Here is a 14505-nt window from a genome sequence, read left to right on the forward strand (position 1 = left end):
ATTAGTACATTATTATATAATGTAAATATAGTTTGCACTGTATTTCTGTAACCTCATTGTATTTTAAAGTCTTTCCAGCTAAACATTTCCCCTTTAAAGACAGGTCATTGTTTGTGAAAAACATTTTTGGCAGCTGATCTCACACAGCTGTGAGATCTTCCTGGTCACTGGTTAATGAGTTCCCAGAAGAATTTTGCTTGCTCTGTCTGAAGCAAAGGCCAAAATGCTCTATATTTTACTTCTCTAGACTTCTACATTAAGCTAGTACTGAAACCATTTGGGGAGTACAAAACCATTTTATTTTTCTATTTTTCCCAGCCCAGCTGGAATAATCTAAAGCGCTTAAAAAATTCAGCATATTTGGCATTACCAGTAGCCATAGCGAATGCTCTGTAAACAGGAGTGGATGAACAGTTAAGATGAAATAGTTTAATTCCATGTTTCTTAGAAGTTTTGTCTGATTGTTACAATTCGCACTTCTGAGCATGGAATGACAATGGGATTGGAAGTGTCATGTGCACTGACAGCATCTCACAGGTCTGCTCAGCTTCATCTCCTCAGCCCAGCACAACCTCAGCAGAGCACCAGTCACCCTCTGAGTCTAGAGCTCTGCTGTAACTTCTGTGACTCTTGTGTGCCCTTATCCTATGATGCTTGATAGGCCAGAAAATATTTTAGGAGTCTTCATGCTCTGCTGCAGACCCATCAGCCAGGCTATGGAACAGCAGTCTCGGCACTGAGCATATGCCCTGAATTCATTGTGGCCTTAAAATATCAGCATGGGCATGGGCAGTCCCACTTTTCTTAGCACTAAGCACAAATAATCCCTGTGGGAGAAGCAGTGGGTCTCTGCCAGCCTGGGCATGCTTCTCTTGGTGGTGCTGTTGCAGCACTGCAGAGTCACGAGCTGGTTTTCCCTATTTTTATTCCACTGTTTTCCTCTGAGGGAAGCTGGAAGGCCTTTCTGGTCAGAATGTGAAATCCTAGCCAGATTTAGGGGTGCTAAATACTATGAAAGTGTAAGGTATTAATTTGTTCTGCAGTTGTGTTAAAAAGCAGGAGGTGTCATGTGTAGGTGACTGCTGCTGCTCAGTCATGCAACGGGAGAAATCTCTGCTCTGCAGAATTGGGACCTCAGTGGAACAAAAGTGAATCAAAGGCAAAGGTCCCCAGCCATTTTTTTTTTGTATTTCTGTGGTCAAAAAATAGCTGCAAATCTGGCCAGGTGGAAGGGACTTAGCAAGGATGCTCTGGACAGAGTCACACACTCCTGAGTGCACTCGCTAGTTGTCACAGTGTTCTCACACTGTAAGCAGAAATTACTTACACACAGTTTCCTGTCTGCATCTGGATTAATCACAGGGTGGTTGGCTGAGCCCTCCTTTCATGGTCAGTGACCTATATTGGCAATTTCCCTTTCTGATAGAAGGATATAAGGAAAAAGAAATAGAGGGTCAAAATCGGTCCTCATGAAAGAGTTGCTACCAGCAGTTTGCAAGTTAGGAATTTGGGATGCTTTGTATATTAAGGCAGATTTCAGCACTGTGTCTAAATGTGAATCCACACCACATCACTGGTTTTGTCTTCCAGATGAGCACAGCAAGGCATGACCAAGAGATGGCAATAATGCAAAAAGAAGCCTGCCCATAGTCACCAACCCTTTAGAAAGACTTCGCCTGCACTGTTTAGCAAAGGGATCTGCAGGCATCGAAGGACTTGGCAGGTGAGTATGCAAGATATCAAACCCATTTTTCAGCCTAATAGTTTTCGCTGCAAGAGGCTCACACCCTAAATAGGGACCAAAACTTAAGTTTTCAAGTTTTCTTGAGTTTTCTCATTTCAGTGCAAATGCCACAACCCACAGAGCCTGCCCCTGGGGCTTATGTGTTTTGGGACACAAGACTGACCTGATGACCTTTTGAAGGATTGAAGACTGTGAATCCCTCATAAGAAAGCCCTTCCAGAACAACTCCTGCCAGAGAAAAGAAGGGAACATTAACCATAGATCTCTTCTTGGTGTTTTTTAAAATTATCTTAAATATTTCAGCACTGGAGATTTTAAGCTGAAGCAGCTACACTGGAAGCTTATTTCCCTTTTGGGTATGATGCCCTTGTTATAATAGTCTATTAGCTCTCTAGTTTATGGGAAGCACCTAAAACCCTTTTTGCAAGCATCCCATCCTTAGGAAACAGGTGTTGCATCATACCCTGAGATGCCTCCCAGGCCCCATACACCACAAATGGATCCAGATGGTGACCAACTGGAACTTCATCTAAATTTGGAACTTCATCTAAACCTGTCACTTGCAGGGGCAGAGGGCTATAATGAACAGGAATACTATGGCAGCCTTTCCTTCATTTAACTTCAGACGCGTAATATTTATACATCCTATCTAAACAAGTCATCTCTACTGCCAATAAGTGTAGGGGGTTTGTTGGTCGGCGTTTTTTTTTTTTTTTCCCCCCCTCAGAATACAGAACAAGGAGGAAATGTTATCTCAGTAAGGTGACTCTCTACTCCAGTACTGTACTAAACCACTGCAGCATTCTCTATGTTTTCCTATGCATTTTCCTCAAATTTCATGTTTTCCACAGAGCTTTTAGGATTCTTGATAGTAACAACAGCAGAACCCTTGATTTCAAAAAGTTTCTGAGAGGACTACATCATTATGCTGTGGTGATCAATATAGAAGAAGCACAAGAGCTTTTCCAGATATTTGATAAAGACGGCAGTGGAACAATTGATTTTGATGAATTTCTTGCCACACTGAGAGTAAGTCTGGGAATTTATGTTGTTATTGCATTAAATGGATTAAAATATAGCACAACAGAACAGAACAAAGCAGAGTGGAATATTTGCAAATAAACAGTTGTGATTTTTTTTCCAATTAATTGTGGCCTTCATTTAGATACTGAAATTTCTGTGCTGCCTTCTGGGTACCTGTGTGGCTCAACCCATCACTCTTACTTCTTTGTCAGCCATTTTATGATGCATCTCTTTATAACATGAACTTATTCAAGGGATACTTTCTCCAATCCACCACAGTGACTGATTTTGTCTGAAGTATCTTTGCTCTGCTGAAGCCTAAACAATTAAGATAAAAAATACTAGTACTTCGGGTAATTAGTAATTTCTTCTTGGAAATATTTAAAATGGGCAGATCAGAAAAGTGTTCTAGGTAGTATTTTCTCTCTTACTGTCCATTTGCTACTGTATGGGTAGATACTGAAGAGTCTTAATCATATTGCTCTTTTGAGGACATATTGCCCTTTCTACCTCCTGGACAGTGTAAACTTTCACCAGTATATTGTCCCATCTACCTTGAAAGTTTTACTACTAGCAACAACGAGTACTTGAATTTGCAGCTGGGCAAGTAGTTGGCAAAAATAAAATTATTCTGTTAATGTTTCTTTACAGCCTCCCATGTCCAATGCAAGAAAAGAGATTGTCATGCAGGCATTTCAGAAGTTAGACAAGACTGGAGATGGTGTTATAACAATTGAGAACTTACGTGGGATGTATGATGCAAAATATCATTCCAAATATCAGAATGGAGACTGGACAGAAGATCAAGTTTTTAGAGCCTTTCTGGATAATTTTGATTCATCCTATGACAAAGATGGGAAGGTAAATGAAGCACCTGATTGCAAGCCATGAAATCACCATCTGACTCAGAATTTGATTTAGGTTATTAAGAGGGGGAGTAATTGCAGTACCAAACATCCATTTGCATCACATTTATATGGGAAATCAAAGTAGTGCATAACCTGTGCACAGCACTCCTGATATAGCTAGTTTGCACACTCTGAAGCAAAGGGGCTCTGCAGGAGGTACAAGGGTGGTTGTGAGATTGCCTTAAGGCTTGTAGTCTTAATAACTGAATTTCATAGATTACACTAAGTACATCTTCAGACTACTCCACAAAATTGCTGACTTTCATGATCCACATAAAATGGGGGATTTTTTCACTTTTTAGGAGAATAAATACTATGATCCAGTTCAAAAGCAGACTCCCTGCTTTGTTAAATACTTTACAATTAGTTCTTCTCCAGTGTAATTACTGAGACACTTGACTTGGAAATCAGTCCATAATAGAGGCAGATTTATCTACAGAGAGTTGGAGGGAGAATGGGTTTGGGGCTACTGCCGCGGGCTTGTACCCTGAGGAGCCATGAGCTGGGACAGAGCTGGGAGCCCTTCCTGCACTCTGGCCAAACTCTCTGGTTCAGGTGCAAACTGGGCACATTTTTGGTGGACTTCTGCATCTGCTCTACAACTGTCTCTCAGCCAAGCATGCTCTTTCCCCTTGTTATGTGTCTGCAGATTTGTTTGGTCTGAACTCACATCTGACCACCTCAGAGCAATCCTGTATCTCTGTGGTTCACTTGGTGATATTCTCAATATGAGCAGTTAATAATAACAAACTGGGCTGTAAGTTTTTATCAGTGCTTTGTGGAATGCCTTAAACATTTCCCACTCACCGGGGCTGCATTGCAGTGGTAACTCCTACCTATCTAATCCTCCACCCAAATCCTTCACTTGCTTTATTCCCACCACTCAGGCTCTCTGTTGTAGAGGTGATGGGTTTTACCTACTTTAGGCATGACTTTGCACTTAGTAGAGCTGAATTTCATCCCCTCTCCTGCAGTGTCATCCTCAGAGATACCAGTTCAGAGCTGCCTATCCCTTTCCACTTCCAGTGGTGACATCTAGCAAATTTCAAACAAAATGTTCCTGCTTTTTGTGCTGAGGTCATACATGAAGGAAAACATTAAATGAGTTCCCAAACTGATCCTTGATGAGTTCAGTACCTGTATATCTGCCTTTAGATCAGCAATCCTGATATTAGCTCATGTGATTACTGTTTCTTCTGAGAACAGACTGTGGCTTTCCTGAATCAGAAGAGACTAATGATACTGAATACCTAAAATGTTTTAGCAGAAAAATATTGAGGTTGAGAATTTGCTAGAAAGGCCCTCTTCACTGTGGTCTTGCTGGGTGCCTCTGAAATAGGCAGTTTTAGTGAGGCTTGTAATCATCTTGTGATGGTAGGACAGTCTGAAGTGAAACTTCTCCCTACTGTCATGTTTTTCTAAGTTCTCAAACACACAATGCAATCAGAGCAGACCACAGAATATGCTGAGTTAGAAGAAACCCATCAGGATCATCGGTCCAACTCCCAGCCCTGCACAGCACACCCAGAAATCACCCCGTGTGCTTGAGAGCATTGTCCAAACATTTCTTGGCCTCTGTAAGGCTGGTGCTGTGACCACTGCCCTGGGGACCCCATTCTAGTGCCCAACCACCCTCTGGGGAAGAACCTTTTCCTAATATCCGGCCCAAAACTGATGCAACTTCAGGCCATTCCCTTGGATCCTGTCACTGTCACAGAGCAGGGATCAGTGTCTGTCCCTCCTCTTTCCCTCACGAGGGAGTTGTAGCTGCAATGAGGTTTCCCCTCAGTCACCTCCAGGCTGAACAGACCAAGAGACCTCAGCCATTACTCACACAGCTTCTCCTCCACCATCTTCCTGGACCTCCTTTGGTCACTCTCTAATAGCTAAATGTCTTTTTAATATTGTTTTGTATTTTTCAAATTTTTCTTTGTTTATTCAAAGAATTACTGACACAATTCAAGAGTTAAGGCATCACAAGAGACCTGCACAGTTTTTCTCTTGGCTAATTTGATTATTTATTTTTTTATGGTCATTTTAAAACCTCAAAATACCCATGAAAGCTATTCAAAACTCTTAGGTATTTGAAAGAATATTTGCTTCTTTAGGAGAAACATGTTTGAAGCATTGATATTTTCTCTCTAGGGCTGGTTATAAAGTTCCAAGCTGTCTCTGAATTACATCAGAAACCTCACCCAGTTTATTAATAATTATGCAATGAACCAGATTATAGCATCCATGGAAAAAAGTACATTAAAAATTTGTTTTCTTAGGCAGCAGTGATTTTAACTTTCTTGTAAGGTTAGTTAAACTTCACGTTTCATCTCCATAAAAGTGTTGTGGAGTACAAGAGCTCTTGTTTCTAGCAAAGTGAAATTAAGGAAATTTTAAGTGTCTTAATTCCTCCTGTTGGATTCCTTTTTGTTAGCCACGACATGAAATAGCAGATGTTCAATTTCATTAAAAGTTCTTTTCAATGAGTTGTTTTGACTTACAGCATTAAATAAAAGCCAAGGTTCATTTTCCTATTCTTAATTTCTCTGTCTCAGATGACAACAGAAGAATTCATGAACTACTATGCCGGAGTCAGCGCTTCAATCGACACGGACGTCTACTTTATCGTCGTGATGAAGAGTGTTTGGAAACTGTAATCATGTAGTTAAAGAAGCAAGCCTCTTCTTTCAGCTTCCATAGATTCCTCTAATAATGTGTAGGCACAAAACCACCCTCCTGTTCCATAGCAACAGTTTCCAGTAACTGTGCCAATTACTTTCAATCTGCAGAATTAATTCCCAGATGTTTCACTAGGCTCAGCCTCAGGGATCAGAGCAGAGAGTAGATCTGGCACTTGGCCTATTTTTTCTACTGACACAGGATCATTTTGAGGATGAGATAATTTTACTTCTATTTTTCTTCAAAGGGAATAGTTGTATTGCAGTATTTTTTTCTCACTGTTCCTGGAATGTTTGCTGACCTGGTGGCTGTTGCCCATACATAGTGTTACCTGCACTGAAAGGTGTTTACTACTTATTTGTATTTGCAGTGTTGTGTAACCAAGATATGACTGCAGAGATTTTTCCAGAAATTGAGAACTCATAACTTTCTTATCTTGTTGCCTTCTGTTTCTGATGCTGAATAAAGACTGGGAACCTACCCTTCTTGTCACATCAGTGAGGCTGTCTCAGTTCATCTTTTGTCCTTTGTCCCTACTGACAGGGTGGAAATGGTATACAAAGGAAACTGTAAAAAAAAATCCTGAAAAACCTAGTGTGTGAGTGTGTGGTGTCTAACTTTTCCTGCATTGATACCTTTTTCTTTTTTTCTCCTACCTTCTGCTCCTCTCTCATCATTTTGCTGCTCTCCCAGACTGAGAAGCTGCTGCTGTAGCAGAGAGTAAATGCATTGTGCATGGCAGCATTTGCTCAATTTCAGGCTGGCAGCCACCTAAAAGCAGTACAGCGTTATAGAATGGACTTCAAAACAGCCTTTCTCATGAAGTTGCAGCTCTTAGCCTGGGTTGCTAACAGTTCAAACACTGAAGTCCTGATTGCTTGCTGCGCTGATCCTCTGCAAACCCTATTTTTCTTTTGTCCTGCAATGATCTCAGTATAAGCAATAGCTGCTTGCATTTCTTTAGTGAAGGTTGTGCAAGCTCTATTAGTTTCTTGACGAGTAAGACTCTGGAAACTTTTATACTGGCTGACACTGGAAACTAGTGGAGAGATTCTCTTTATGATTGCTAGCCATTGTAAGAGGAGCCTTTACTTACTGTAAAGCTAGTGAAGTGGCAATATATATGAAAAATGAACTTACTATCAAATAAGCGCCGTATATGGTCTGGCAGCTTGAATACAATCCATTCACTTCTCTTTTATTAATTGATTTCACAATATGGTGCCATGCTGTCTGTCTTCTCTTTAAAACAGAAAGAAAATGATATGGATGGATTGTAGGAATCACAAAATGAAAGAAACATTTCCTTTTGACTTGCTCTCTCACTCTTCACACACTGCATTGATCTGACAGACTGATATTTGTTCAAGTGAAATAGCAGTTTAAATTTGAGTAACTGCAGCCAGTTTGTCTTTGGTACTAATACCTTCCAATTTTATTTAATCCCAAACCAATATACATTTTCAGAAGAGAGGATTGGTACTGAAAACAACTGTACTTTTTGGGAACCAGTGGAAGTTTTGTCACTGGGTTCTGGGAGCCTTAGCTGAGCCTGTGGCAGCTGGGCCTGTGCTTCAGGACGAGATTTCTGCACTGAGCTGGACTGATGGGGTTTGTGGGGGGACTTGAAGGATGTGATCCAAAAAGACTTAAACCCCTTCATCTCGGTGGTACATCCCTGATGCTTCCAGAATAGTTCCCAGCTCAGGTCTGCCTGCATGTGATGGACATCATTGCTCGCTGGATATGTTTCCTGAGAGCATGGTTCCAAGTGGAGTCATTTCAACATTTGCACAGAACCATGTTTGCAAGGCCTGGTTTCACATGCTTTGGAAGTCAGGAGCAAAGTTCTATGGGAACAGAGTTGCTCTTGGAGCAGTCTGAATAACAGCTAGTAACTTCAGAAAATGTTTAGTGCTTCAGAGGAAAAAATATCTGGGAACACAATCCTCATGATTTTTCACTAGTAAACAGACACTGTAGAACTCAAATTGGAATCTGTTCTGTACGAAATGTAGTTTGATTAATATGTGTGCAAATCAATGGAACAAACACTGACATTAGCTGCTAGATAGTAAAATCCCTACCGGGGAACGTGCAGCCATAATGGCACACTGGACACACAAACTCGATGTTCAGAGGAAGTACTTTTCAGGGATTAAAGGAAAGTTAAAGGGATTTGACCCAGACAAGAGGGATTCTCAAGACTAACACCAGGTGCCTTGAGCCTCCCTTCAGCACTTCTCTCTCCCTCTCTGTGATCTGGGAGACCCAAAAATGAAGCTGAAAGGCCCCTGTTCAGCTGCAGCTGCAGTGTGCTGGTTACAGACCCAGCAGATGCAGGAGATAAGTGGTGATGCTGTCCTGCCAGCCTGTGGCTTCACAGCACACGCAGCAGATTTTGTGAGATAGGTGGCAATGCACACCGTTGTATCTGGTGCTAAAATCAAGATGGGAGATCTTGGTCGGTGCTTCATGTTCGAAGCACTATTTCTTCATTCTGATTGTGCAACAGCTGCTGAACAGGATGGCACAAACCACAGGAACATCTGATTCTGCAGGGCAGGGGGGCAGTCCCAGAGGTGGAGGTTTTGCCTGCACCTTGAGTTCCAGCCTGCTGCCTGGCACAGTGTCTTGTCAGGAATAAGGTCTACCCTCCTCAACAGCCTGCACTGAAGTTTGCTCCAAAAATGATGGTAGAGACCTGCGGGAACAAAGAAAAGGTTCCCTGTAACTTCCAGAACTCTGCCCTCACTTCTTGCCTCTGCATGAGCCATCAGAGCACCTCAGTGACACCACCCCACTACCCCAAAAGAGCACAAGGTATGGGAAACAAGGGGACAGCCTTTTCTTCTCTTGGAAAGATGGCATTTCAGCAGCTTCCTTCACTACATTTTCATTTTGGCCTCCCAGTGCTCTTTGTGGCTTCATGTTTCTCTCTGTGAGAGGAAATTTTTGGCTTGATGTGATACAGAAATGTTTTTTGTTTTATGCTGTCTCTCACAGAACAAAATTCTGATTCAAGCACTTGAGTTCAATGCAAGCCCCACTCTCTGCCATATATTCTTGAACCTAGATTTTCAGTGATCTGAAATTTTTTTTTGGAGATTTTCAGTGATCTGATTCATTCTGCTGCTCTTGTGATACAAAGCTGTCTTGGCAGAGGCAGATGGCAGCAGCAGAAGTCCTCCAGATGAAATCACCTGTGCACGTTGCTGTATGAAACCAACTTGCCTTTATGTAATTCCTTGTGCACAGTGCTACCTCAAACCTCTGCAGCCATGTGGGCAGAGCATGGTTTTGCCATCACAGAGCTGTCACTGGCAGAAGGAGCAATACCTGTGATTTTGCTGATTTTTGTCTTGCAGCTCCTATCCTCCACACTGGGAGCAGCAGCAGCAGCAGCACACTGAGGTTTCCTAGTAAAGAGGTAATGTCAAGAGCAACCTGGCACTGCCAGCAGCTGCCTACTGTCTATTGTCACTGATTATAGCTCCCCTGTTTCTTTAGCTTTCCTCCCTTGTAGGGTGAGCAGAAAGCAGGATTCCCAGTAGCCTGTGCTTAACACCAAGTCCTCAGGTGGTTGAAAGCTGCCTCTCTGTTTGCAGCAGCCCCCTGGCCATACTGATGTGCCTCAGCAGAGTCTGAAACCCCTGTGGTTTTAAAGCGAGCTTGGTTTTGGCTCTAGCACCTCTTCCATGCTCATGCCTGGAGGTTTGCAGCCACCCCAAGTACAGCAGCCCCACCTCCACAAAATCATGGACCCAGGCTTCTCCCCTGCTGACAGCACTGCTACTGATCCCAACAGGAGCTGCAGGGATAGGATCCAGCCTTTGTTGAGTATCTTGGAAAGAAAGGAAGCAAAAGGTTTTGTGGAAGTTGAACCAAGTCTGGTTTTCTGTGGAAAAGCAGAGATTGTGGTAAAATGTGAGAAGTGTTTATTTTCCTGAGATAAATCTGTTCCTTTTTTCATTTAAAACACGGTATTTTTCCAAAAGCTGCAAGGTTTTTTTACTTTCAAAAGATGGCTTTTTTTTTTCAGCTTATGTACATTTTCTGGAAAAACAATTGTCAGACTGTGTTGGAGAAGCTCCAACTTTGTGGCATAAATTTATTCCTTTAGACATTTTTATCACTGCATTTCTGCTTTGTGTCTCATTTTTTCTGTTGTTTGACAAACCTTTGGGGATTTTTATATTCAGTCACTGATGGTCCTGATGTTGGAGTAATCTAATTTTGCTGTGACATGTAAGTTATGCCATCAATATTTAACAGTAACTGGGAAAATATTTTTTAATTTTTTTCTTTTTTTTTTAGCCCACAGCAGCAGCTCTGTTTCCCAATGAAAGAATCTCAATCCATCGGCCTTAGCTAAATTCTGTGTTGGAGCTTGCTGCAGCAATACAATGTAAAAATCAGATGTCCCTGGGAGATGCAAAAGAAGTTTTGCAAAATACAGAGTCTGTTGAGCCCCAATATAGCCATCCCCCTTTTCTCATTCTTAGGTTACAAAAGATGAATTTTTGCTATGGAGTTAGTTACTGCTATGAAGTTAGTTCTTCTGTGGACACTGCTGCCTACTTAATTTTAAAGATGAAGAAATCCTGCAAACTCTGTCTTTTGCTTTTATTTGCCCAAACTTCTTTAGTTTGGGCAAATAAATAAGTGGAATACTGCTTAGTTTGTTGTGGACTTGATTCTTCCCCCGTGTCCCATCTGAGCAACGCTTTTGGAGCTGCGTGATGTGATGGCACCAGCGAGTGTCCAAGTGCCTGCCTCTGACACGGGGCTCCGTGTTTCAGCAGGTGGCGCTTAGAAGCCAAGGAAAAGCCTTCCTGACTGAACCTGGAGCTGCCGCGTGAGCAAGGGATGATAGAGTCGGTATAATTTAGCAATTGCATTTTCTGGCATTATCAGAATTGTTTTCTTGTATGTCTGTACGTTACTTTTGTTTTGCCAATGCTCTGTGACACAGAGGAGTGCTAATTTGTGTGGCTTCATGATCGCAGTAATAAAGAGGTGTTTGACTCTACAATAATTCTTCACAGAGGTGGTAAGTCTTCTTTATATCACATTTTATCTGTTTTTAAATGATAGCTTCAGAAACCCCACAAACACAGAGATAACTAACTTGATTTAGAAGTGTATTGACTAAAATCCAACTGCTTCTCCCCCCAGGCTGCAGCACTGCTGTATTGTATGCTGTACCAATACAGGGCTTCAAATCAATAAACACTATTGCTAAGAAGCTGAGAAGGGGCTGTACTCCTGCCCTGCAGAAATACCCTGCCAGCATCACCACGTCCTTTGCTGCCAGAACGGATGGTTTCATAGTCAGCTTCTACCTGCCAAAAATTGCCCTGGACGCAGCCACATGTCCCTGCAGCAGTGCTTGTCAGGCCACCCTTTCCATATTTATTTTGTAGCCCAGATTTCACAGCACATCACAGGCATTTAGCCATCCCTCCACCCTGGCAGAAGCAGTCCTCCTTCCTCCCCACACTTAGCTAGATGGTCATCTGCTGCCCCTCTGACACACACAGCATTTGTGTATGTTTTTTCAGCCTGTCTAATGAATGTGCACAAGGCGAGGAGATGTGGTAAACAAACTAATGTTTTAAGCCGGGGATGACTATTGCCTTGAGATGTAATTAGCATTTTTCAGCATCATTAGAATTAGACCATGACTCATTGTTATAACTGACAATAGTCTAAGTTTGTTTGTGTACAGTTGAGACATTTGCATGGTGCAGGAGATGAGTACTCATAGTGCTAGGAGGTGTCTGCATGGGCTGCACACAGGCGAGGGGAGAAGCAAAGATGGGAGGGTGTCTGTGTGGCACCACGACTGCAGGAGAGGGGCTGGAGCCCCGGGGGCACATGGCAGGGAGGAGCAGGCAGCTCCAGGCACTGTGTCATACAGCAGGTACAGAGAAACCTGTGCCAGCAAGCTGGGTCTGGGTGTGCAGCTGAGTCAGAGCACTGGAGGCAGAAGGGGGAGAAGGAAAGTTGTGCCGAGCTAAAGGAAGTGCATGGAGTCTGTGAAAGCTGAGCACAACTCCTGTGTGATTACTGAGGCGGATGGGAATTTGTGGACAGCTCTGGAGAAATTGTCATGTAGAATAAGGAGACTACTTGATAGATTGTCCAGACATAGCCATGGCTGTATCCTCATATAGTCCTCCTATATGGACTATATATAATTTGGCTGTAGACAGAAAATGCTTGTGGTGTTTCTGGCTTTGATGCATATTTGGCTTTATTTTTTTTTTTCTGAAACAAAGCTGGAAGTGGTTATATCTGCATACAACCAACAAATGTATTACAGAAATACAGAATTACAAGAATTGAAAGAAGCATAGCACATACTGCAGGAGATTTTCCCGATGTGCTTTTGATTCTTCCTCTATCCCCTTTTTGTTTGTCACTGTGTCACTGGAAGAAGGTATCCTTCTAGTATAGTCTGTCTGTATCTACAGTCACACCATGCAAGTTCTCACAGTATAAGCATTATCAGCAGCTCTGTTTGAAAGGAAATACAAGCACTATAAAGCAAATGAATGCCCAGGGCTTTGGTCTTTTTCTTCTGCATCAATTAATGCTTCATTTGGCAGTAAACAGCAATAAAAACCATTCTGTAAAATGTCACTGGAATGCCTTGAGCCAAATCCGAGTCCCCTTTGCACACAGTAGCTGTTAAGCTCTCCCCACTCGAAAGTTTCCCTTGTGCTGGGTGGAGGTGGAGGAGGTGGAGTGCTGTCTTGGGAAGGCTGGTTTTGGCTTGATGTGCTCCAAAATTGCTGTTTGGTTTGTACTGTCTCCTGCAGCATTAAATTCTAATTCAAGCAACTGGGTTTAATGCAAGCCTCACTCTCTGCCATATATTCTTGAAATAAGACCACAGGAGATTTCAGTGATCGGATTCATTCTGCTGGTCTCCTGGCACAAAGATGTCTTGGCAGAGGCAGATGGAAGCAGCTGAGTTTTTGTGACATCTCTGTGACCATTACAAGTCAGAACAAATGAACATCTCATCCTCTGAGGATAAGAGAGGAATCTTTTCACCCTTTAGACTCTGGGAATGTGAATATAACTAGGTAAAGGAGAATTTCAAAGAGCTAGAGGAACTGAGACTGCACAATGAGGTGAAGCTCAAGTCCAGAGTGCAAGAAAGCAGCTTGGATGTCCCATGGCCACACTGCTTTGCTGTCATGCAACCATGTGGCTGTAGCAGCTTTATCTCCAAGTGTGTGCTCCAGAATGTGTAGCATCCAAGGAGGACTGTGAAGTGGCTCAGCCATAATGTAAAAAAAAAAAAAAAAAAAAAATGTAATACCGTAAAGAAAAAATGTCACTATAAAAAAATATAAAAAATTAAAAAAGAATAAAAGAATACCAACAAACAAAAACCATCTCCTGGCAAACTATAAGATATTTAAAAAAAAAACAAATTAGGTCTTGTGATCACTAGCAAGGATCCACGGCATTCCATCCGTCTTCCTGTGTCGGATGTTGCATGAGAACATTGCTTGTTCAAATTCATAATACTTGTGTGCAGTTACAGACATTGGGAATAATGCTAGTAAACAAACATGATCAGCCCAGTCTCTGGAATGGAAAGCACTTATGCTACAGGAATAATTGCATAAGAGCTGCAGAAAAGAACAGCATCATGGAATTTACAGACCTAATTCTGCTTCTCAAAAGAGAAAGGACTTTGCTTTTCATAGTTGGTACACGAGTATTAGCAAATACATGAGTATTCCAAAAGTATTGGCAGAAGTACCTGTGCATCCTGTAACCAGCTCAAGAGCAGATCTTTGCCAATAGCAAAAAGTAGTGGCATTTAGGGTTTGCTTTGCTTTAATTTGAGTCTAAAAAATAAAAAACAAAACCCCAAAACCAAAAACAACCAAACCAAAAACTAAATCCATCTCAGGAAACATCTCCCTCAGGTGGGCCCATATAACATTTTCCTGGGCACTCTGCTAACTCTCATTGTCTCATTGTGGTGTTCAAGCTCCTGAATCACCAGGCATCTAATACTTGATAGCAACTCTAATTTCCTGTCTCTTTGTCTTTTTGTTGTGTTTTGACTGACTGACTTGGGGGCGGGGGGTGTTAGTCTTGACCCACCAGTGTTTAAAAGAGATTGGG

At 42.1% G+C, this 14505-nt stretch overlaps 1 protein-coding gene across 1 annotated transcript; it reads left to right on the top strand.

Annotated features, from left to right (window-relative positions):
• The first annotated feature begins 1590 nt into the window (after positions 1-1590).
• CAPSL (calcyphosine like) lies at positions 1591-6845 on the top strand. The gene is given in 5 exon segments (XM_009095867.4): positions 1591-1624; positions 1627-1723; positions 2596-2773; positions 3419-3628; positions 6225-6845. Coding segments are annotated over 5 exon segments (621 nt in total). The 3' UTR covers positions 6327-6845.
• The last annotated feature ends 7660 nt before the right edge of the window (positions 6846-14505 follow it).

Source organism: Serinus canaria, chromosome Z (genome assembly GCF_022539315.1).
Source record: "Serinus canaria isolate serCan28SL12 chromosome Z, serCan2020, whole genome shotgun sequence".
In the NCBI taxonomy this organism is placed as follows: Eukaryota; Metazoa; Chordata; class Aves; order Passeriformes; family Fringillidae; genus Serinus; species Serinus canaria.